Source organism: Hydra vulgaris, chromosome 06, assembly GCF_038396675.1.
Source record: "Hydra vulgaris chromosome 06, alternate assembly HydraT2T_AEP".
NCBI lineage: Eukaryota > Metazoa > Cnidaria > Hydrozoa > Anthoathecata > Hydridae > Hydra > Hydra vulgaris.
The window spans coordinates 53121725-53145614 of record NC_088925.1 but is presented as its reverse complement, the minus strand read 5'-3'; the positions used below and the strand labels follow the sequence as shown (position 1 = coordinate 53145614).

At 27.9% G+C, this 23890-nt stretch overlaps 1 protein-coding gene across 1 annotated transcript; it reads right to left on the bottom strand.

Moving 5' to 3' along the window:
* Positions 1–2821: 2821 nt before the first annotated feature.
* LOC100203172 (alpha-(1,6)-fucosyltransferase) lies at positions 2822–23873 on the bottom strand. Its single transcript, XM_065800459.1, has 5 exons — positions 22528–23873; positions 22120–22293; positions 6428–6578; positions 4699–4885; positions 2822–3123 (listed from the first exon to the last, which is right to left on the bottom strand). The coding sequence occupies exons 1-5, from the start codon at positions 23751–23753 to the stop codon at positions 3002–3004; spliced, it is 1860 nt and encodes a 619-aa protein (XP_065656531.1). The 5' UTR covers positions 23754–23873; the 3' UTR covers positions 2822–3001.
* Positions 23874–23890: the final 17 nt, after the last annotated feature.

Here is a 23890-nt window from a genome sequence, read left to right as displayed (position 1 = left end):
AAATTGTAATAAATATTGTAATAAAGAACAAACGCTTGATGTTTTTTCTTTATTACAAAATTTATTACAGTTTAAACTGTAATAAATATTGTAATAAAGAAAAGACGCTTGAAACCTAATTTTAGAATTACATAGAGATATTTGTGCCACGTGAAACACGTGAGACCTCGAAACGATAGTCAATTATTATGCAGAAGTCTAAACGGTCTTATCACAGAGCACCGGGAAAGAGGAAGTTTACGCCTCCTCACTTAACAATGTCGTTTAATGGGCTAAAGCCCGCGTTGAACCTCCTCCTTCTTGTTTCTAATCTCTAACCTCTGTACCACGGCTTCAAAATGATTTCTTTTAACGGCTGTTTTTAGGGTTATTAGTATTTATTATAGTATATATTATTAACCCAGTTCTATAGAAATGCGCAAGAGCAGTAAAAGGGTTTAATAAATTAGATAAAGGCTGCGTTAAACAAAACATTAGCATTCTTTGTAAATAGGATTATGTATGATTCTTTGTGAAAAGATTCTTTGTGAATAATTTCTTTGAGAAAAGATTTTTTGTGATTCTTTGTTAACAGATTCTTGTGAATAGATACTGTTACTTGACTAATTGACTAACAGTGATAGTTAATCGTATGGAGCAGTTAATTAAATGGAGCAGTTAATTAAATGGAGCATCTAATTAAATGGAGCAGGTTAAACTTAAAACAGTTAAATGACTTGTACTTAATAAAACTTTGATGGAAGTTATAAAAAAGCTTTTTTTTATAACTTCCATTTTTCCATAATAGATTTATTAAAAACAACTTAACCTTATCTTCTAATCCTAATCTTTAATCTATTTTAAAGACCAGAACTGAGTGCTTTTATCTTTACGATAGGGAGATTGTTATCCAAAATTTATAAGCTGTTTCTAACCTTACCCACGTTGCTATACCTAAGCAAATATATTTTTGAAGTAAAGGTTTTCAAATCAAAGCATATAGTTAATAAACTATTTTTGAAATGTGTAAAATTATCTGCATATTTTCTTAAAGCGCTTCATAGTGACATTTCACAGTGACGTTTCGTGGTGACGTTTCACAGTGACGTTTCTTGGTGACGTTTCATAGTGATTATAATATTTATTAATGCACATTTTCATTTTGTACAAACTTATTTGAAAATCTAAAAATGAAAATGTGCAAGAATAAGTATTTTAGGAATTATTTAATATTTTCAGCAGCACGGCTAAGTTTATAGCACTGAATCCAAATTTAAAAAAACCAACAATCAACGTTAACTTAATTATTAAATATTTTCTTATATTTATACTCCAATTCAAACAAAAAGTTTATAAAAATATAATGCATACCACTATCTTATATTCTTTTATTGTATACATTTCTGTATTTGTAAATTACTTTGTAAAAATTAAGAATTCTATAAAAAATCAGTTCTTTCAGTATAAATAAAAGCAAAGTATTTGTAAACAACAGAATGCAAAATATTTTAAATGCACTTTTTTTTAAGCTCTACAACTTTATTTATTGTATATAACGCCTATTTAGAGACAAAGTTTTTGGTTCAGATATAACCCGGTGGGAATAAAATAATGCTAGCGGCTAGGAAGCGATATTCGTAACAATAAAGACAGCAATTTCACCACGAGGTTCAGTAGTTAAAAAAAGAGAGGGTTCTTAGCGAATATTATTACTACATTACTGTATTACTTGTTCGTATATATGCCACATACGTATAGTGTTTGGCATTCATACATACGTATAGTATGTGGCGTATAGTATATACCGACTATATAATATATATTATTATAGTCGTTATTTAAAACATATCATATTGATAACTACAAAACTACGATATGTAGCTTTCAAATATATATATACAGGTTTGTCATTATGTTATAATTTGCTAAATTACTACAACTCTACGAAATATATTATGGAAATATAGCGATATATCGTTGTTATACAGATATCAACAAGGCTGAGATATCTTAATAGCGACATGTCGTAATAAAATCGCAATGTTTTAACTACAATTATTTTTATAAATATAATACACCCAAATATTAAAAACCGATTTTTTTAAGACGTAAAAAACAAAAGAAAAAAATAATGTAAAGAAATTAATTGCTTAAATTTCGTTATTAATCTACGTATTCGCTAGTTCATTCCCAAGAGAGAAATACTGTCTGCCGTTTAAACACTTATGACATATTGAAATTTCACCTAACTTATAAATAATTAAAATAATGCCATTGAATATGAATAGATAGGGTTCAAAGTTTCTGAAAAACTTGCATTAAACTTAAGTCTCAAGAATCATTTGTACTTAGTTTTAAAATTTCAAATATAGACACATTGTAATTAAATTGTCTCGTTAATGTTTTACCAAGTTAATGTTTTAAATTGAAAAACCTTTTTCAATGAAATCTTAATATTACAGAAACACATTTTCACGATCACAATCATCGAAATCATTTATTTGAGTTTTCATAAAAAGAATTGTCTTTTTTATAAATGATTCGTAATTTATACATTTTAATCATAATATAGAAGAGGGAAATATAGAAGAGGGAAATATAGAAGAGGGAAATATATAGAAGAGGGAAATATAGAAGAGGGAAATATAGAAGAGGGGAATATAGAAGAGGGGAATATAGAAGAGGGAAATATAGAAGAGGGAAATATAGAAGAGGGAAATATAGAAGAGGGAAAAATATAGAACCTAATTTAATTACTATACTTCAAATAAATAAAAAGTTTATATGATTCTAATGTAACAACAATATTTGATAACACGCATGATAATTAAAAACTACAGGATGAGGAAGCATTTATTGATAATTTAACATTTTGAATAATAAATTCATTCTATTTTTTAACTACGTTGGTTTGTTCTAAGTTCCTAAATGGTTTGTTCAGTTTTTTCCTAGTTCCTAGTTGGTTTGTTCAGTTTAAGGTTCTATTTTCGTTTGTTTAATCCAAGTTTTAAGTTGGTTTTTCTCAATCTAAGTTGGTCAAAAAGTTTTCCACATTAATAATATCTTCAACTTTATAAGAAAAAAATGAACCAACTTCCTGAGTCAAAATGTTTTTACCAATACTTTTTCCATCCCAATGATTTCCTGAATAAATTGAAAAAACACAACATTTTTTAAATAATATTATTAACATTAATCTGTAAATGTATTCAACAATAGATAAGTAAAATTTATGTTGTTTTTAATAACCTATTATTAATTACAGTATATAATATAATTTAATGGTTTTAAGTAATAATTTTTTTTTCTGATTTCTGTATTGAAAGTTGTATATGTACATTTTTATAACAGCTGAGGATAACTGATCATGTTGAAGACATACTGATAGTATAAAATCTTTTGTAAATAGTTCAAGCTTACAAATATAGTTTGAATTCGTCACTTAAACTGTCTATTAAGCAACTTGATGATTTAAATGACATAATTTTAAACAGAGTCGTTGGGCGAAAACTCTGCCATTAATGGTATAATACTGAGTATTCCATTTCTGATATATGATAAATGAATTGAAATACTTAATAAAAGAAAAAAAAAAAAAAAGACCAAAAAACAAAACCTGAACTTAGTCAAAAGCCAAATTAAAGATTTGTTTTGGAGCTTTTCATTTAGTAATTAAATTTTTTGTTTTAAAATTTTTTTGAATTTAAAACTTTTATTTTCTAATCTTTTGAGTTTATAAGGGGTTGGGGGGGGGGCACAGAAACCTTCCCATAAGTTGAGGTATATCACTACTACATGTAAATACTTAAAAAAAATAATTTTGATTGTATGCGTTTTAAATTGTAAACTAACTTTAGATATAAATTTATTTATATGGAGTAAATATAAATTTATTTATATGGAGTAAACATTCTTGATATTAGGGCGTGTTAAACCGTTATCACCACATCCTACTTTAAAATCCATTTCCAAAATGCATCTCTCATATTTTTTTGTGGTCTGGAATATAATACTTGTAACTTTTCATAAGTAATTAAAGTTTTTTGTTGACGTTTTTTGTTGTTTAAAATTTTTCACACCATTTTTGAGAAAGGGGCAGGGGAGGGCGGTTAGACCCCCTATTATGATGTAAAATGCACTAATACTTGTACAATATTGTAAAACATAAGATTTATTGTAAATTGTATTATAATTTCATTTTAATAACAATCTATAATAAGAACAAAAATTTTTGAAAATAGGGTTTGTTAAACCATTACCATCACATCCCCCGGCAATGCTAAGATATTTTCTCATATTCTCATATTTATTTGTGGTCTTGAAAAAAATTTTAATATTATTGTATGAAAAAAAATTCGTAAAAAAACATTTTTTTATAAAAAAAGTTTGCATTTGTTAAGGTGTTTGTTCTGCGCCCTCTTTTATTCCTCAAGATAAGCCCAGTGAGGAGAAACCAAAATAAATTTGTAACTCAATGTTACACCTATCATTTAATACCGAGTTTTATGTATTCAGATAAAAATTGAAAAAGTTATAACAATTTAGATATAAAAAAACTAAATTTTGACGACAGTTTCTTCAACATATCCACACATCAAAAATTTGTTACTTAAAACGTTATAACTTTTTATAAAATTGTTCAATTTCAATAATTTTAATCGGTTTAAAAATTTCAATCCACATACCTACTAAATATAGTTAAATAAATATTAAAAGTACCAGCTATTTTTATGGTATCTCCTATATCTAACTTTAGCTCATCATTCGACGTCTTTATGTTCGGCCAAATAACTTTCATTGCATGTTTATTTTGACCTCCAAAATAATAAATATCATCTAATGATCGAACATTTTTGCTTGCATCCGTATGTTTATGGTTCATAAATTCGTAAGCCAATCGACAAACCTATAAAATGGAATATGGAAAAAGTGTAATAACTTTAAAAGGCGCATTGGCTAAAAAATAGTCCATTCAGGATTTTTCTGAAATACCCCAATTATGCAGAAATTTACCGTATAGGTTTGACTTAAAAACCCATTAATTTATCAGCGCTAGTTTAAAAAAAAATAATTGTATGTTTGCACAAGCTTTATTTTGCCTGTGTAAACTGTCTAACACTTATTTTCCAAAATAAAAACTTCGAAGTTATTAAAACTCAGGTAATTATTCATAAAAACAATGAAGTATTAGGGGAGAGTGGAGAGAAGTGGGACAGGTAAATTTTTTTCAGAGGGATTGCAATATCTTTTTTATTTAATGTATAAACTGAACCAAACAAGTTTTTACGAATAAACCTACTTTTTAGGCACCGATTCAATCCCTATAGGTTTCCATCCAATTATAACTAAGTATATAAACTTTTACTTTTAGAGAAATTGTGCCATTGGGGTAAAGTGGGACAATTGTGAGTAGAAGTGGGTCAAACAAATTTAAAACAACATTTTAAGCTTTCACCAATCGAAATAATCAAATGGCGACGGGAAGAAACGGGGCATAAATATTTCTTTTTTCTGTCCCACTCCACCCCAATGTAAACACTTTTTTAAGGTACATTTCAAAACTAGGGCTTCTAGTGCACGCAGGGAAACAAAGCAATTTTTGCTAAATAAAGAGGAAGAAATTTAATTGTTTGCATTAAATAACAGTATTTAGGCACCACTCCTAATTTGAAGTTTTAGGCTGTCCCACTTCTCGTGCGTCCCACTTCTCCCCACTCTCCCCTACTTATTTCAACCTTTTATGAACTAGAACAATTGAATTGATGAAAAAAATATTTTTGTCCAACTAGATTGTATGAGACGATTCAACTTGCATCATTTCAATTTGACGGTTACATAGCAATTAAGCTACTAATTTTAGGCTGCACAAGTAATAATAATTTTAAGGATGGTGAGTTTTAATTAAAAAAAAACTATTTTCATTTTAATGTTTTAAAAATAAAAATTCAGCGAGAGAAATATATCATGCTTAAAAAGTAACAATCCATCTTTCACACAACTTAAAGTTCTTTTAATTTGTGTGATAACTTTTTAAAGGAAATTCCTTTTAACGAGGTACTAAATTCCTTTCTGACCGCCGCGGATTCGCGAATTCAGTATCTAATTTAAAAAAATTTCAATTCAAAGCTGCTTATTTATCTGCAATACTAAGAATTGATATTCCACTATCAGAACACTGTTATATTAGTATTTTGCACAATCAAACGTTATTATTATCTAACATCGCCCACAAAGCAATGTTGATATTTGCAAAAAGCATTTATTATTGCGTCGCTTTATAAAAAACATGCGAGATATATATTATTATCTCGCTTATTAAGTTATCTTGCAACTATTGTTTTGTTTTATTGTCAGTTTATTAGTTCAGTTTTTTTATTGTTTGATTCTGCTCGATTTGATAAACTGAGAATAATCAAACAATAAAATTAATAGTATTTTTTAAACATACCTGAGAAGAAAATGTGCAAACCAAAAAGTCACATTCTGAAAGTAACTCAACATCTGATATGATCCCCTCAATTGAACTCTTTGAAAAACGTTGACTTACATCTGCATATTCCGACGCCATCTCGTCATGGATAAATATGTATTTTGGATACCTACATTACATATAAAGCTTTAAAGTTCATGGTTGAGATGGATTGTTAAGCTTGCGCTGTAGAGCTTAAAAATCACCTGCTGTGCAATTATTGAGGTCAATTTAGTAAATCTATGTAAAATTTCGAATAAAATTAATGATTACTAATAAAGGACGTATATAAGTTTTAGTGAAACCATGCATTATTTTATAGACATCACCTCAAAAAAATTAAAAATATTATATTGGTATTAGAACTGGTATTATTTTAAGTATTATAGAATAAATATCCTATAAGTATATAAATATTATATAAATATCCTACATTTTACTTAACGTTCTAGCAGTTCTCGCAAACAATACCTAGTGGTCTTCTACGATTTTCTGCATTTTTTATATTAAAAAAAATCAAAAATTCTAGTATTTATATAACTATTTTTTACATAATAAAACATACTAAAAATGCTATTTTATTATTGCACACTTCTTCGTATTTACAAATTTGCAAAATTTTTTAAAAAAATGTCATTAAAGCAGTTTGATAAAATTTTATCATCGGTCAAAAAAGTTATAGGTACCATGGATTACAAATTCCTTTCCCTGCAATTTTGCTTTCAATATAACTCTGCTTTTTTCTTTTGTATTTTGTTATTATAACTTTGTATTTTAGTTAGGATAGAGTTGGTATCGAACCTCGGACTTCTTGGTACTGAGTCAGAACTCCAACCACTGCGCACCGGCTGCTCAATTACTATTATTATCAAAATATTATTATCAAAATAATATTAATTTAAGATGACAAAATGACGGCGTATTTGAAATTTTGTTTAGTTAAAATTTCACTTATATAGTTGAATACTTTTGCGATCCAAAGTGGTCCAGTAATTTGAGACTTGAAATAGATTGTTCAATATGTATATTATCAATATAAATTTGGTTAATATTCCGCGGATGTCCGCCTGGTCTCTAATAATGATTTTTTACAAGTTAAATGATATATCCAATTTTATGTAGCGAAATGGGTCTCAGCAAGACTAGATTAGTGTAAGAAACTTGTTTTAGTGTTTATTCATCTTAAAATACCTATTTATAAGATTTTGTAAATGAAATTGTTATTTTTATATAGTTAAAACATGAAAAATATTGATACTTATATATAATACAATTAAAACTTGAACTTAGCTAATCCTAATATTTTGGATGCAGTTGTAAATGGCATAAACTTAACTGCAAATAATAACCTGTCTAATTTCATAAAGCAACTTGACAAAGGTATATATGAAATTATATACCAAAAACTCTAAAACTTGTTTTGAAGAGAAAAACAATTAATGGCTGCAAAATGAACCGATATTAGTTCAATTTGTAACTGATAATAAGAAAATTCTACTAACTGTTTCCATTGATAAAGAAAACTCTGCTCTTATCCAACTGTAGTATCTGGCATACCCCAGGGGAATTTGATACTTTAAGAAGTAAAACAAAGATTGACACCATTAGTTGCATTATATTCATTATGAGAAGCTAACGCTGTTTTACAATTACCAGAATATATGAGTTTTAGTTCGAAAAATGATTTTAAATCAAAATTTTCATATTATTTTATACACAAAAAGGTTTAAGCTTTAGTCTCCTTTTTATATGGATTATGTAGTAGTTTTATGAAACATAAAATAGAGCCCTGGAACTGCATAAAAATGTTTAAAATTAGTAATTGGGAATGTGTTTAACTTTTAATAGTATAAAATAATTTTTAGTCAGGCTGCCACATTAATATTAGTCTAGTTTATAACATTGATGCTTTAAGAAAAGTTACTTAAGTTAGTTACTATGCAAAAAGAACCGTTGCCAGGCGTTTTGGCCTAGTCACTATCAACCAAATAAAAAAAACATAATACTACTACATTTGTAGTATAAAAATAATCAACGTGATAGTTATGGGAGTAATCCAATAAAGTTATTACTTTTTTCAGTTTATATTTGTTAAGGTAAATAAATATGTGGTTGCTAAGCAATTAAGGCATCCATAGCAACCCAAAATTAAAACTTATGTCACCATTGGAACTGCAATCATCAAATTAGTGAATAGTGCGAAATTGGTTTTGAAATCTTTTTTATATGACGAGTTATTAGTTATGTCTAGTAAAAGTGAATTCTAGCCCACTGTGCAGTGGAGCGCTTGAAGTTTAATAAAACCTTAGCGCAAAAGAACAAACAATCTTTTACTTCTACTAATCCTAAATTTTGCGTTGCGTACATTATGGACAATCCCAAAATAAATTTCTAATAAAAAATAAATATTTTAATAAAACAATTACAAAACCATAATATTTTTCTGTAATTGTTAATATAAACAAAAGTTTATGTAAATAATTACAACAGCCAACTATGATTTTTTTGACACCACCTAATTTAGATTGTTATTGATTTTAATTCAAAAAATAAGGGTGGATACTTTAATATTACATTTGTGTAGCAAAGTGTTAGAATTAAAGTTAAAGATTTAACTCAAATCCTAAATCATAAATTAAGTTTAAGTAAAAGCATGACAACATGTAGTCAAATATAAAAGATTTTTATAACAATAATAAAATACTGTTTGTTTTCACCTTTGTTTTGAAAAGTATCTTTTAATTGATATTTAATGTTGGATCTCGAATCTTAGATATTTTTTCCCTCTATAATCTTAGATCTGGAACTTAAATCACTTTTACATAGGATCTACCCATAGGATTTAAGTAGAATGTTTTACGTGGGATATTTTAAGTGGATCAAAAAATGGAAAGATCCAAAAACTGTAAAAGACAAAAATAATGCTTAAGAAGTTTTGTTTAAGAATGTTATGATTACTATTTTTTATAAAATTTAATAAAACATTAAAATCTTTTTTACATTTTCAATTGATTTAAGAAAAAAAAATATATATTTTTGACAATTATATCAATTTTAAAAAAATTATTTTTATTGAAATGTGCAAATTTTCTAGTTTTTTTTATACTTCGACAAATGTTAAAGAAAATTACTTTTTATCATGAACTTAAAAAATAAAAGTTTTAAAAATATTTTATGATTTAAGCTGCTTTATGCTTGTTATTAATGTCACCTAAATTGTAAACATATAAATGTAATATACCCATATATACAAACATATGTAGTATATACACATGTAAACATATGTAAATATCATAACATTTGCGTTGAATACAGCCTAATTAATTATGCCAAAAGTTGACATAGACATAAAGAAATCTTTACTACAATATAAAATAAACTTTATAAAATTGGAAAAAATAAGTCTTAAATGCATAGGTCTTTAAATTTGCGTAATTTATTTGTCGTAGAAGATTATAAGAAATCAATTTGTCAACCAGTTCCAAAATTTGAAGGGCAGTAAAAAACAAATGAAGGACAGAGCAACAAATCTAACCCATATAACTACTCATGCGAAACCAATAAATAATTGTATGAAAACAGTTATAAAATGTTATGAGACACTTATCCTTCTTTTAGTTATTCAATAGTTCATAATCTTCACAGTTTTTTCATAAGCTCCACAATACATTTTTTTAAATAAACAGTTTTTGCGTAAAAGTTTGAAGAGAGTGTAATTGGCGCTTTATGAAAATAAAATAAAATAAAAGAATAATATTTCACAGTTTTGATCTAATAATTTAGTTAAATAATCATATAACATAGTTGCTAGTAACTCGAACTTTCAAGGGACCAAAAAATAGTTTGACTAATCAAGTTGTTTGAGTTTTTTGACATTTTATAGATTTAATTATTTCCGATAAATGTAAATAATTTAATCCATTAAAAATTTTGTTTTCAATTTTTCATTAAGAAAGTTAAACAGCTAATAAAGTTTTTTAAAGTTTTTTTTTAATTTTTAACATTTTTTTCTATATTTGAAATCCATTAACGTGCCTAAAAATAAAAATTAAGAGTGCATTACACATTTGTTAAATAATTTTACCACTAAGACATTTTGTCAATAATTTTACCAATATATAAATACAACATATTGTCAAGCAGCTCTTACAATGTTACAGAAATATTACAGACTTTGCAGGCGACTGAATTGTCGTAGATTTTGTCTTAATTTTTCTAATTAAGGTGTTCCAAGAATACCTAACTGTCTTGACATCGCAGCGAAGAAACATTAAACAAGCATTCAACTTAATAAAAATTCTTTGAGGATAATTATTATCCTTCGAGGATAAGTATTATCCTTTGAGGATAAGTATTATAGACCTGTGTTGACTGACTTCAATCTGGCGAGAATTTCTAATATCAATAAACTTTGTAAGAAGTTAATTCCATCTAACGGTCTACGTTCGTCTAGTTCGTCATTACGTCAGTTAACGGTCATTTACGTCAGTCAACGGTCTAGTTCGTCATTATGTCAATACTGCCACTCTTGAAGCTCTTTACTTTGCGTTATTTTTATTTTATCTTAGTTACTGTAGTCAAGTTTGGGGTCATTTTGGTAACTATCACATTAAGAAACTACTGTAGTCTTAATTTATTAAAATATCAAATTTTTAACTATTTAGGGAAGAACGGGTATATCGGGAAATTATTTTGTTTTTTTATTGTAAAAAAAAGGAAAAATTTAGATTTACCGAAATGCTTAATTTATACGAAAATGCACTAGCAACTTCGTAAAGTTCAAAATTTTTTTGTGAACTTTTTGAATAGTTTTAATTTCAGTAAAATGACCTTTATAGGGGACATCGGGACAACAAGATATTTATATAATTGATTAAGTTAATATCATTCTATGAAGTTCTTTATAATGTTTTATTTTTTAACTGAAAATATGTTTTTACTTATTTAGAAAGGCAATATTAGTAATAATTTCAAAGTTGTTGTTATTTTTTTAATTTATCTTTAATTATTTTTAGTACTTAATGTAAATAACGATGATAAGAAATTGTATAAGAAAAACCCATCGTTTAAAATAAAACAAAAACCCTATAAAAATGTAGTTTTAGCTGTAAGCAAAAAGCATCTTAGCATAAGCTGCTGATACATATGGTATGCTCTAACACAACGTATTGTTGATAAACCAGCTGATCTAGATATGAAAAGTGGCTCATCATACTTTTGCAATAAAGTTGGTTTTTTCAAAGAAGTTTTATCAATAGAAGCTGAACAGAATCTTTTATGTTACACCAAGTCAATGGAAAAGTCATTTTATAGATTATCAATAAAAGATATACGTGCTATTGTATATGTATCTGTAACTAAATGCCTGTTTTTATTGACGTCATCACATGAAAAATCACATTAACTATGACTGTTCAAAAGTTTCAAAAAGTATCGGAATTTTATATGAGGCGCGTGCTTATTTAGATAAAATAATTTAAATATACTTTATAAGTCTTTTATTTAAAGTTATATAAATTATGGAGTTATTGCCTGGGGAAGCACTGATCAAAGTAAGTTACAATTCCTTTATCGCCGTCAGAAGCATGCGACCCGTTTAATTAATTTTGCGGATCAGTTTGCACATTCCTCAATATTTTTTAATCAAAATCTCCGATATATAAAAACTAAACATGTATAAAAATTTATCTTTTGTTTATATGTGGAAGTATAATTTATCTCCTTTATTTTTAAAGACCTTTTAATTTTGACATGAGAAATAATTATTATTTAAATAAACCATTCTGTCAAACAAAATTCAATCAGTTTTTTATCGCTTATCGTGCTGCTCTCTGAAACAAAATCGTATTACCTAACTTTGACTTACCCCTAACTTATACTGTTTTCATCCTTAACTTTTATCTTTAACTGTTTTTATCCTTAACTTATCTTGTTTTTAAAAATAAATTAGAATATTTTTAATTTATTTTGTGATGAAATAATGTTTTATTGTTTTGAGTCATCTATGTTCAAATTTTATTTTATACTTGAGTACAATTTATATTCATTTATTTAAGTACGATTTATTGTTTTTATGTTATTTTTACGTAATCTTTTTGTAAAAAGGCGTTTTTATATTATTTTACGTACTCTCTTTTGTAAAAGCCTGAGGCTTTTGTTAAAGACGATAAGAAAATTGTGATCTTTTTTTAGAAGCTTTGTTTATATTTGTAAAATATGTAATTTACATATATTACGTCAAATGTAAACGTAAAAAAAAAAAATTTTTTTTTAATTTAATTATATTATTGTGAAAGGATAAAGTTATTATAATATTGTGAAAGGAGTAAAGTTTAACATCCTTTTATTAAGGCAACTAAACTTGCTGGTAAAGACTTTGTTGTTGGGTTTTTAAAGCTCCATCCTTATCTCTCCCTTTCTCCTAGGTCTGTTTCTTTAAACATTTTTTTTAAGTTTTTGGTCTACCCAGGACATCACTTAAAAAATATTTTAATTTATCAACAAACTTATTACAAAAACACAATTTTCAGCCTTTAAAAATATTCAACTGTAACATGTATTTTATGTAAACCTGTAAAAGTTATTGCACAAAAAGGTAAGCATGTTGTGTCATCTGTTGCAAGGGGATATCGAGGACTCCTCAATCTGTAGTCACAACTACAGATCAAGGAGTCCTCGATAGGAAGGAGAAAGATCGAGGACTCCTCAATCTGTAGTCACAACTACAGGAAGGAGGAGGAGAAGAAGGAATTTTAGAGGGTCAATTCGAAAGTTTAGTGGCCTTTTTGCAAATTTAAGGTTGTTTTTTTTTGTAATTTTTTTGTAAGCTAATAAAAAATTTTTTTATGATTTTGGTTTTGTTTTTTTTAGGGGATGGGGGGGGGGGCAGGCCTCCGCTAGCCACGGCACTGGCAATAAGTGCAACTGGTTTATATGAACCCCTATATTAGTTTTTAGGCACAAACGCATGAAAAACTATCTGTTGGACAATAAACCACACGGAACCAATCGTGGATGTTCTGATAATGGTTGGATTACAACAGAACTGTTTCAATTACTTGTTCAACATATGATTAAGTATATCGGAGTAAATCTAATAAGGCTTTGCTAATATTAGATGGATAAAATTTGATGTTAATTATTTTTGCACGTGATAATGGTTTGTTTATTTTATCAATCTCTATGCATACAATACATAAAATACAACCACTGGATGTACTCTCGAGTCCTTAATACAATTTAGGGAATGAATAAAAGGAGGGATAGGAATTTTAGTCCAGATCAAATAAAGGGGAGGGGGTGTGGGTTTTTAAAAGGATGAAGGATGGGAGTTTTTTTTCGGTCAGTTTGTTAAAACTTCCAATTTGACGCTATCTTACAATGTACGTTTTTTTTATAAAAAATTTCGATTTATAAATCCAAACTATAATTTTTTTTAAAACATGCATAAAACTATTTTATTAAATTCTCTTTAATTCTGCTATTTTATCTTAATAAGTATAGAATGGAAGGGAAAATTTTCCACCTGCGTCAAATAAAAGTCTTCCCCCTCCTTGTATTAAGGACTCAAGAGTAAGTTTTTTAAACCACTTAAATCTGAATTTGATACCACTTGTTCATTATGGATGCACAATCATCAATGTAAAAGAATATTCAAAGATAACTTAGGGAAATTATTTAATGATGCCCAAATGAAAACTACTACTCCTATTGCACCTACAGGGTTTGAGAATGCAGGTATTTGGCCTTTAAATGCCAATTTTATTCCTAATGAGTGAATTTATTGAATGCAATAATAAACTATTTATGAGGTCAAGTTCAACTTCAGGAAGTCATAGTAATGTTGTTCTTGATAATAGCTGTATTTCTGGATGCAATATTACAGTAAAAAAATATCATAGTTCCTAATGTCTCATTTAATGATATTGTTTCCATACTCAAGTTAAAACCAAGAAAGAAAAAAACAGAGAAGAGTATAAAAACATAACAAGATCTCGTAATAAGAAAAGAATTGAAGAATCTTTTTAAAAAGTAGTTTAAAAAAGTAACTTAAACTAAGTAAAGAAATTGTAGTCTCTTTCAAAAAAAAAGAAAAGTAGCCGTTAAAATGCCAGAAAAGAGTGATGTCGTGAATGACGTCTTCCGAGATGCAAGAAGACAATTAGGTGCATTAAATAACAATAACTTTATGTAGTCTTTTGGCGGGTTACGGGAATTTGAGAAATGCAATTAAGATTTATTTAAGGGTACTGATGCGGTTAAAAAAAAATATTTAAAGGAGTTAGTGTTATAAATAGTTATTCGCAGTCAGATAATAATACAATAATATAAGTTTTTAAATCATTTCGTAAATCTCTTGGAAACGGAAACGAAGCTCCTCAGCAATTAGTCAAGCTTTAAAAGTATACAATTACAAAATTTATCGGCGACTATAATGACTGGTTACGATTTTGGAATCAATTCACGGTAGAAGTCGACAATTCAAACATATCGAACATTAGCAAATTCAGCTACTTATTGGAACTCGTTAAAGAAAAACCCAGAGAGGACATACTTGGTTTACCACATTCATTGGATGGATACAATGAAGCAAAACGTATATTACAAGACACTTATGGAAAAGATATTTGGGTTCTCAAAGCGTTGATTAAAGATCTTGAAGGAATAACAGCTATACACAACACGTACAAAATCAAAGATGTTCACGACTTTTATAATAAACTTGCAAGAACAGTACGAACATTGAAAACGATGAACAAACTGCAAACTGCTCAATCGTTTGTGTATTCATTAATGGATAAACTTGGACCAGTTTGTGAAATACTAACACAAAACGATGACAGATGAGAAGAATGGGGACTGGAGCAACTTGTCGAAAAGTTGCAAAAATACATAGAAAGAAATCCATTAAACTCAACTTTTAACCCAAGCGATGAACAAGTAAAGTTCGATAAAAGAACGCAAATGCACAGTCAAGGTCTTATGAACATCGAAGCACTGCATTCAAACAATACAATGGCGGTCATTATGATAAAGCAATTATCACAAGTGTAGGTAAACATGGATGTATCTACTGTGGGTTACAAAATCACACAAACAAAGATTGCACAAAAGTACTAAACGTTGCAAGACGCAAGGAGATTTTAACGAGCAAAAGGTTATGTTACAACTGTATTGGTTATGGACACTCGGCAGCAAATTGCCAATCAAGAGGATGCAGGAATTGTAATAAAAAACATCACACGTCTGTTTGTCAAAATGAAAATGCAACAATGGATAGTAAATTAGAAAACAAAACAGAAATCATGGGAACAGTGTTTAATGCTAGTACAACTATTCACCCGACAGTGATTGCAAAAGTAAACGGGGAAAAAGCGAGGATAATGTTGAATACAGGGGCTGGAAGTTCTTATGTATGTACGAATTTGTTAACAAAACTGAAGTTGAAACCTATAAGAAAGGAACATAAAAGCATTGAACAGCTATATGGAACGGTGGACAAGCGTCTGGAATTATATAACGTCACGCTAGAATCAATAACTATACCGGAATTTTGCATCAAGGTCGAATGTACCCAACCCGATGATTAAGGATGTAAAGAAGCGATTTGCAAAAATAAGGAGACTGAAATTTAGCGATGACGAAGGAAGTGACAAATTGCAACCTGTTCACGTGATACTCGGTACTGCTGATTATCAGCGAATAAAAACTATGAAACCGGTAGTTCTGGGAAAAAATCCCGATAAAGATCCCGGAGCTGTATTAACTATGTTGGGATGGACTCTTTGTTGGAGACGAACACAATTAAGTTCTGGTATTGAAAAAAATTTCTTATTGAATACGGGTGATAAGGAGTTTGATCAAATGCGTGGTTTAGAAGTGCTTGGATTATCTGTCACAAACAGTGAATCAATGTTCCACCAAGACTTTAGCGAAAATCTGCACCAAACCAACAAAGGATATAATGAAACCAGAATGCCTTGGAAAAAGGATGCTGTTAAACTGCCAAACAACAGAGATCTGGCCATTAAAAGGTTAAAAAGTACAACAACTCGAAAAACTGGGAAAACTTAAAAAACTAGAGCAGTATAATGACATAATGAAGGAGTAGATCAACGAGGGAATATTGGAAATGGTACCGAAAAAACCTACCGGAGAAATTATTCACTAAATTCCTCATCAAGCTGTAATCAAAGAAAAGGCTGAGTCAACAAAAATGCGAGTTGTTTATGATTGTTCAGCTCGAAAAGCTAATCACCTTCATTAAACGATTGTCTGGAAGTGGGACCATCACTGCAACCTCTAATACCTCATGCCCTGAGCAAGTTGATGAATCACGTTAGGAAGACGTTAATCAAGTATAACATTATTGAAGTATATAATTGGCTTGACAGTACTACTGTACTTTTCAACAAATAACCGTCGCTTTTTAACTGTCCCGTTTTGCCCCACATACTTGGAAAATATGAAAAATTTGCTAGTCAAGAGTTTTGTTACTTTGATTGTCGTTATTTATTTTTATAAATTTTTTGTATAATGTTTCTTTATCTCATATCAATAAATTTTGAACAAATTATTTAAAAAAATGTCGCTTATGATTAGTTTATCATCAACAAGTTTCTTAAGTGTTCCTACATATCCCACTCTATGCTATATTCCTATATACCCCACTCAATCCTAATTTAAACACTTCAGAGTCTTTTAATGAAAATAAAGTTCCCTTTTGACACTAGTTAATCTTCTTTTGGTAATCTAATTTAGTTTTTGACTCTTTTAATAAATATAATATTTTATCATCTTCAACTTTGAACTTTTTTACAGAAAGTAGACTTATACATATATACTCTACTAGAAATGTTTATAATGGAAAGCTTAATGTACAATTTATTTAAAGCAAAAATATGGTAAGCGTTCTATTGTATCAGTGCACCTACGAATGGAACAAAATTCATGTATGAATTGGGAATGATTTCAAAAAGTTTTTACCTCACCTTTTATTTTCATTTTAAACAAAATCAGTTTAAAAAAATTCGAAAAAAATTTTTAATCTAACCTTTTGACAATATTATCTATTATTAAAAATATTCTCGCAGCATATACTTTTTGGTAGTCGGTATGATGCGAACTGCGATCCACCGGTAAAATGCGAATATTTTTGCAAACCATGGTCCTATTGATTGTTAATGATGTAATATTTTCGTTTGCCGATTAAATTGTTTATTTTGCTTTATATTATTATGGGCTTAAAGCAGAAACATAAATTATATTTAATTTTAAAGAAATACAATCAAACTTAAATAAAATATATCAAATTTCATTATTTTCACGTTAAATAAAAAAACTGATGAGCAAAAAATAAAGGTAATGGAGTTGATGATGTAAGCAGTAATGTAGTAATTAAATCAATGCCTTATTTAAAAATTCCGCTTTTGCATATATTTACGCTCTCTTTAAACCAAGGAATCTTTCCCTATAAACTTAAAATTGCAAGGGTAATACCTATACTAAAATCAGGAGATGAGACTAGTGTCTCCAATTACAGGCCTATCTCCATACTATCATGCTTTTCAAAGTTATTAGAACACATTATGTATAAAAGATTGTATTACTTTTTAGATTTAAACAATATTCTCTATAGTAAGCAATTTGGGTTTAAAAAGAGCCACTCTACTGATCAGGCTATTGTTCATCTTGTTCATGATATTTTTAAATCATTTGATGAAAATAAATATACATTAGGTGTATTTATTGATCTCAGTAAGGCTTTTGACACTGTCGATCATTACATTTTATTAACAAAATTAGAAAACTATGGCATTAAACATATAAATATTGCGTGGTTTAAAAGCTATTTGTCAAATAGAAAACAATACATTTCTTATAATGAAGGTAAAACAACCAATATGAACACAACATGTGGGGTTCCTCAGGGATCTATATTAGGGCCACTCCTATTTCTCATTTTTATTAATGATTTAAGCAAAGCTTGTACTGAACTAGATACAATTTTATTTGCAGATGACACAAATCTATTTTATGCACATAATGATATAAATATTCTGTTTAAGTCAGTAAACAAAGAGCTATTAAATATTACTGAATGGTTTAATGCAAACAAATTATCTCTAAATGTAACCAAAACAAAATATACTTTTTTCCATCGTTTTCATGACCGAGATAAAATTCCCTTGAAACTTCCAAAACTTTGTATTGCCAATCAGGGCATAAAAAGAGAAACCACTTTAAAATTTCTCGGCGTGCTTCTTGATGAAAATGTGACGTGGAGAGATCACATACAATATCTCGAAAATACAATCTCAAGGAACATAGGCCTGCTATGCAGAACTAAGCCTTTTTTAAATCCAACTTGCTTAAAGCTTTTATATTTCTCGTTCATTCATTGCCATCTTAATTATGCAAATATTGCTTGGTGCAGTACAAATAAAAATAAAATAAAAAAACTATTTAATAAACAAAAGCATGCAATCAGAATCATTTCCAATGTGGGCCGTTATACACACTCCCAAGCATTATTTGTTAATTTAAATATAATGAATGTTTATCAATTAAATGTCTATCAAGTTCTTATATTTATGTTCAAAATTAATAAAAATATATCTCCTAAAATATTTTACCCATTATTCAAAATAAATCAGAATAGATATCTCACCAGATTTTCGAATAACAGTTATATTCAATCCAAAAGTTATTTTGCGGCGACCGAATTTACAATTTCTACTAGAGGGCCGAAATTATGGAATAAAATATTAACTAATGAACTTAAAACAATTTCTATGCTAAATGAGTTTAAGAATAAATTAAAGCAAAAACTACAAATGATCGACGTAGAGCTCAGCTTTTTCTGAAGTTTTAATGAGGTTAAAAAAAAAAAAAAAAAAAAATATATATATATATATATATATATATATATATATATATATATATATATATATATATATGTATATATGTATATATATATATATATATATATATATATATATATATATATATATATATATATATATATATATATATATATATATATATATATATAATTATGGTTTATAAGAATTATTCACATATTTAAAGGTACATGCTGGTGTAAAAGGAAAGCTTCAGGATTATGCGTATTTACTTGCTTGCTTTTTAGTAATATAGTTTCTTTGTACAAATTCTTTTTTTTCTTTTTTTTAATTTTTCTTTACCAACACAAAAACAAAAAGTTAAAGTAGGACTTTAGGACCGATGATTTTTATTCTATTAAGTCTTTAGAAAAACGTTTTATATTATATAGTGTTGCGTTTTTTTAATTTTTATTGTCTTATATTTACGGTATAGACTAAGGGGCTTGGTGATAAGACCAATTATGTCTTCTTCTTGCCCCTGCTATTTGTATTTATATTATGCTTTACGACTTTAATAAATTTATATGGCAAACAAAAAAAAAAAAACGTTTTTTTAAATGTCATAGTTGTAATGTTCATTAAAATATAATGTCTGGTTCGCAAAAAAGTTCGCATTTTACCGGTTTGCAGTTCGTATTTTACCGACTACCACACTTTTTTTAATATTTTGTTATAATCAATTTATTATAAACAGTTTTAATTTATATACATTTAAAATATACATTTTAAAAGGAAAATAAATACATTGTTAAGCTATATGGGATACTTATTATGCTACTGTTAGGCTATGCGAAACAGTTATCGTGTTATTTGTATGCTATGTGGAACGTAAACCTGTTTAAATTATCAGATGTTCAAGTCAAAAGGGATTTAAATTAAGTGACTTTTTGAGAATATATTAAACGGGAACAGGGATAACTGTTTAAATTATCAGATGTTCAAGTCAATAGGGAATTAAATTAAGTGACTTTTTGAGAATGTATTAAACGGAAACAGAGATAAAGGTAATTCAAAAATAGTTCACTTTTTTTAAAAAAATCTTTTTTGATATTTTATTTGATTAGTTAGATCATAGGATGGACGAACTACCTAAAGAGAAGTATGAGAATCTAATCATAAGTTAATTTTAGAAATTATAAAAAAATTCAAGTCTACGTAAGAGATTAAAAAAGGCAATTTTTTTGAAATTTTGTGCCAACAGTGACCTTAGAATTACAGTTAAGTCATTTAGCGTGAACATCTAAGTCTCCAGTTACAAGAATTTTATTAGATTGATAAAGATAAAGGCTTTAATATTTTTTTGTCAAAAGCAGCATAAAAATTGTAAAAAATAAAAGAACAATAAACAACATAAGGAAAGATCATTGATTAAAACAATGTTAAACAAAAGTAGGGGAGAGTTGCTTTAATTGGAACAGTGCCTTAATTGGAACATTTGCATTTATTTTTAAAGAAAAATGAATTATGGCTATATTTTGCATCTTTCTAGTAAAACGTCTTATTTTCTACGCTTTGACAGATTTTAAAAGTTATCCTTTAAAAAATGCATGTGCACCATTGATTAAAAGCTTTTTTGCGTAGTTAATTACGTGTTCACACTATTTAGATTGTGCTGGGTAAACTATACTGCTATAGGTTATATGGTTTTTGTGTTAAATGCAATGATATGTAAAATGCAAATAACAACATAAACTTATCTTATAAGTTGTTGCAAGCATGATATTGCAGTAATATTGCAGTGATATAACAAAATAGCTCAAAGTTTCTTTGATTGGATAAGGTTTTCTTTACTTAATAAGTAATAAAATCAAAGTGTTGTAAAAATAGTTCAGGCGCAATTTTAAAATACTTAGTAACAACCATAAACTTTAAAAATAATATTTAGTGATTTTTAATCAATAAATTAAGAGAACTTCATAACAGCTTTTATTCGATTTTTCGCTTGTAGAATTTTAGTTTATCAGGGTAATATTAATCCAATTATAAGTTTTGTATGAACTGTTTAAATTTTCACGGTAAAGATATAAATCATTTTAATCAATTTTTGTTGATTTTTATTGTGTTTTTTTTTAAAGAAACAATCTGTTCTGAAGGAATCAAAGTGTTCCAATTTAGGGAACCAGTTGCCTTGATTGGAACAAAATATCTTTGCAAAAAAAATTTATTTCCAATAGCAGTGCAATCAATTAAGTCAAATTATGGTTAAAAGTATAGTATATTTGTCTGCTTGTTTTAATCAAATCTTAAATGTTTTCATTGTTAAGCTATCTTTGGTTAATAAATATTGACTCCTTAAATGTTTCAATTAAGGCAACACTCCCCTACATTAAAGATTAACCAGAACATTAAAATCTGATTTCAGTACAAGTAGATAAAAGTGATTCTAACTTTATTACCAGGTTAAACATGTGAACAAACAAGTCCTTACAAACACTAAAACTAAAAGATATTAGTCATCAAAGCTGAGATCCGAAAATAAAATAAAAATGAAAAAGTGAAACAGCCAAATTTAAATTCATACAACAAGCAAATAGGTCTGATGCAAAAAATAAAAAAAAATGAACTTAAAGGTTTCAAAAATTAAAAATTTAAAAAATATGATTGGGATTGATTTGAAAATTAGGAAATTATGCCATCAATATAAATTTTAAATAAAAGCTCTAATTATTTTGGTGATAATGTTAAAATTTTTAGTTTTCACAAATTTAAATTTTCATAATCAAATAAAAAATTAACAGTTTCATTCATTTTTTAAACAAAACTTACTTCTCTCTTGCTTCCCTAATAATCAATGTATCATCAGATGCAATAAAGACTCTTCTTGGACTCAACGAACCGGAAAGTTCTCTTTTTTTGTAGTAAAGATCAACCCAGTACATGTATTCCTCTAAACTATGGTAAGCAGCTTCTAACTTTTTGTCAGTGCGACGGACGTGTATGCTAATTTAAAAAAAGTAATTTATAAAAAAAACATCAGCAATTTTAATGAAAGTTAAACCCAAACCCAGGGTTGTTATTATCTACTTGAATTAAAGAATGCGTCACATATCATAATAAAAAGTTGTTTGCGATTTTGTTATTTAAATTATTTTTAGCTGGTAACCTTAAAATAGTTTGATTAGCCAAGAGTAAACATACCGAACAGTAAACATACCCAACAGTTTTTCAACTTACCCAACAACAGGGTTCTTAAACTTTAACTCTTTTTTCTTTTTAAAAAGTTTGTCTCTAAGAAATGGTTGTTGTCGAAACAAAAACTTACATATTTGCCCTATCCACCAAATAAAAGGACGTGAATGAAAAGCCTTCAGCGTGTCAATGATATCATTTGGCACAGCCAAAGGCATTTGTTTAGGTCTGGGACGAATAAACTCGACAGGTGGCAAAGAAACCACCTTTTTATTTTTTATATTTTTACCCCATTGAGTAACGATTTGCTTAGATGATAAACTGCAGTTTGTTAATTTTTGGTAATATAAATTTAAATTAGTATCGTCTCCTATATTTGTGTCAGAAATTACTAAAGTGCGTTTTGTAGCATAGGCCACAATCATTCCATAGATGAGATGATGCATTTGGCAGCCGTAACCACAGGGTTTGTTTAAATTTAATACTAATTTCTTTGCATAATAACAGTTTAAAGGATGCTGAAGTTTAAAAATGCGATTTTGAATTTTATTTGATAAATTGTTAGCTAGATTTTTTTTATACTCTTTTATCCCATCTATCGTCATTAATTCTTCATAGTCTCTTTCCGTTATTTGATTGATTTCGCGAAACTCATCTGATATTTCATTCAAAAAACCGGTAGGTATTTTATGATTCTCAAGAACGTCTTGTATTTTTTTTAAGTTACCTCTCCATAAAAACCACATTTCTTCAATTTGATTAGAAATTCTTCTACTTAAAACCTCAAATTTGGCGCTTCGTGGAGCTAGTGAGACACTGTTTGCAATTTTTGCCTCGTGAGCTTTAATCGTTTCAATTTTGTTTTTTATGCTATCTGCATACAGAAGCAACTCGTTTCCATTTCTTTTCCAATTTATTTGAGAGTTATTTTCAAAGAAACTGACGTTGTTGTTAAGTTTTAAGTTTTCAATAAGCAGTGCGAGTTCTCTGGCTTTAGTTTCTGCATTAAAAAGTCTAAATTTCTCATCTTTATAATTCTTTTGCATTTCTTTTTGAAGTAAAACATTTTCAACTTTTAGCTGTTTGGTTTTTTCAAACAACTTCTCGAATTGTGGATTCGATTCAATCGGTTGGTCGTAAAATAACTTTAGTAAGTACGGCAATAATAATACATGATACAAAAAAAATATTATTACATATAAAAAACAACCTTTTGTTGTAAGCGAACGCATTATTCTGGCTACAAAACGAGTAAGTATCCTCCACAGCATTATTTATTTTATTATTATTTTTTAATTTAACTAAAATTTTAAAAGAACTTCTAACAACGCAGTTTTGTAAAACATTTAATTACGCAAGTATTAATAATTTTTTTATCGAGAGGATTATTTAATTAATTTTAAACTTG

What these genes read in the sequence shown, in the direction of transcription:
- LOC100203172 (XM_065800459.1), bottom strand. Translation starts at nt 23,753, where the DNA reads ATGCTGTGGAGGATACTTACTCGTTTTGTAGCCAGAATAATGCGTTCG. An exon ending in TTTAAGAACCCTGTTGTTGG is followed by an intron (nt 22,294 to 22,527) that starts GTAAGTTGAAAA and finishes TTTTTAAATTAG; the next exon opens with CATACACGTCCGTCGCACTG. An exon ending in TTTGCACATTTTCTTCTCAG is followed by an intron (nt 4,886 to 6,427) that starts GTATGTTTAAAA and finishes TCCATTTTATAG; the next exon opens with GTTTGTCGATTGGCTTACGA.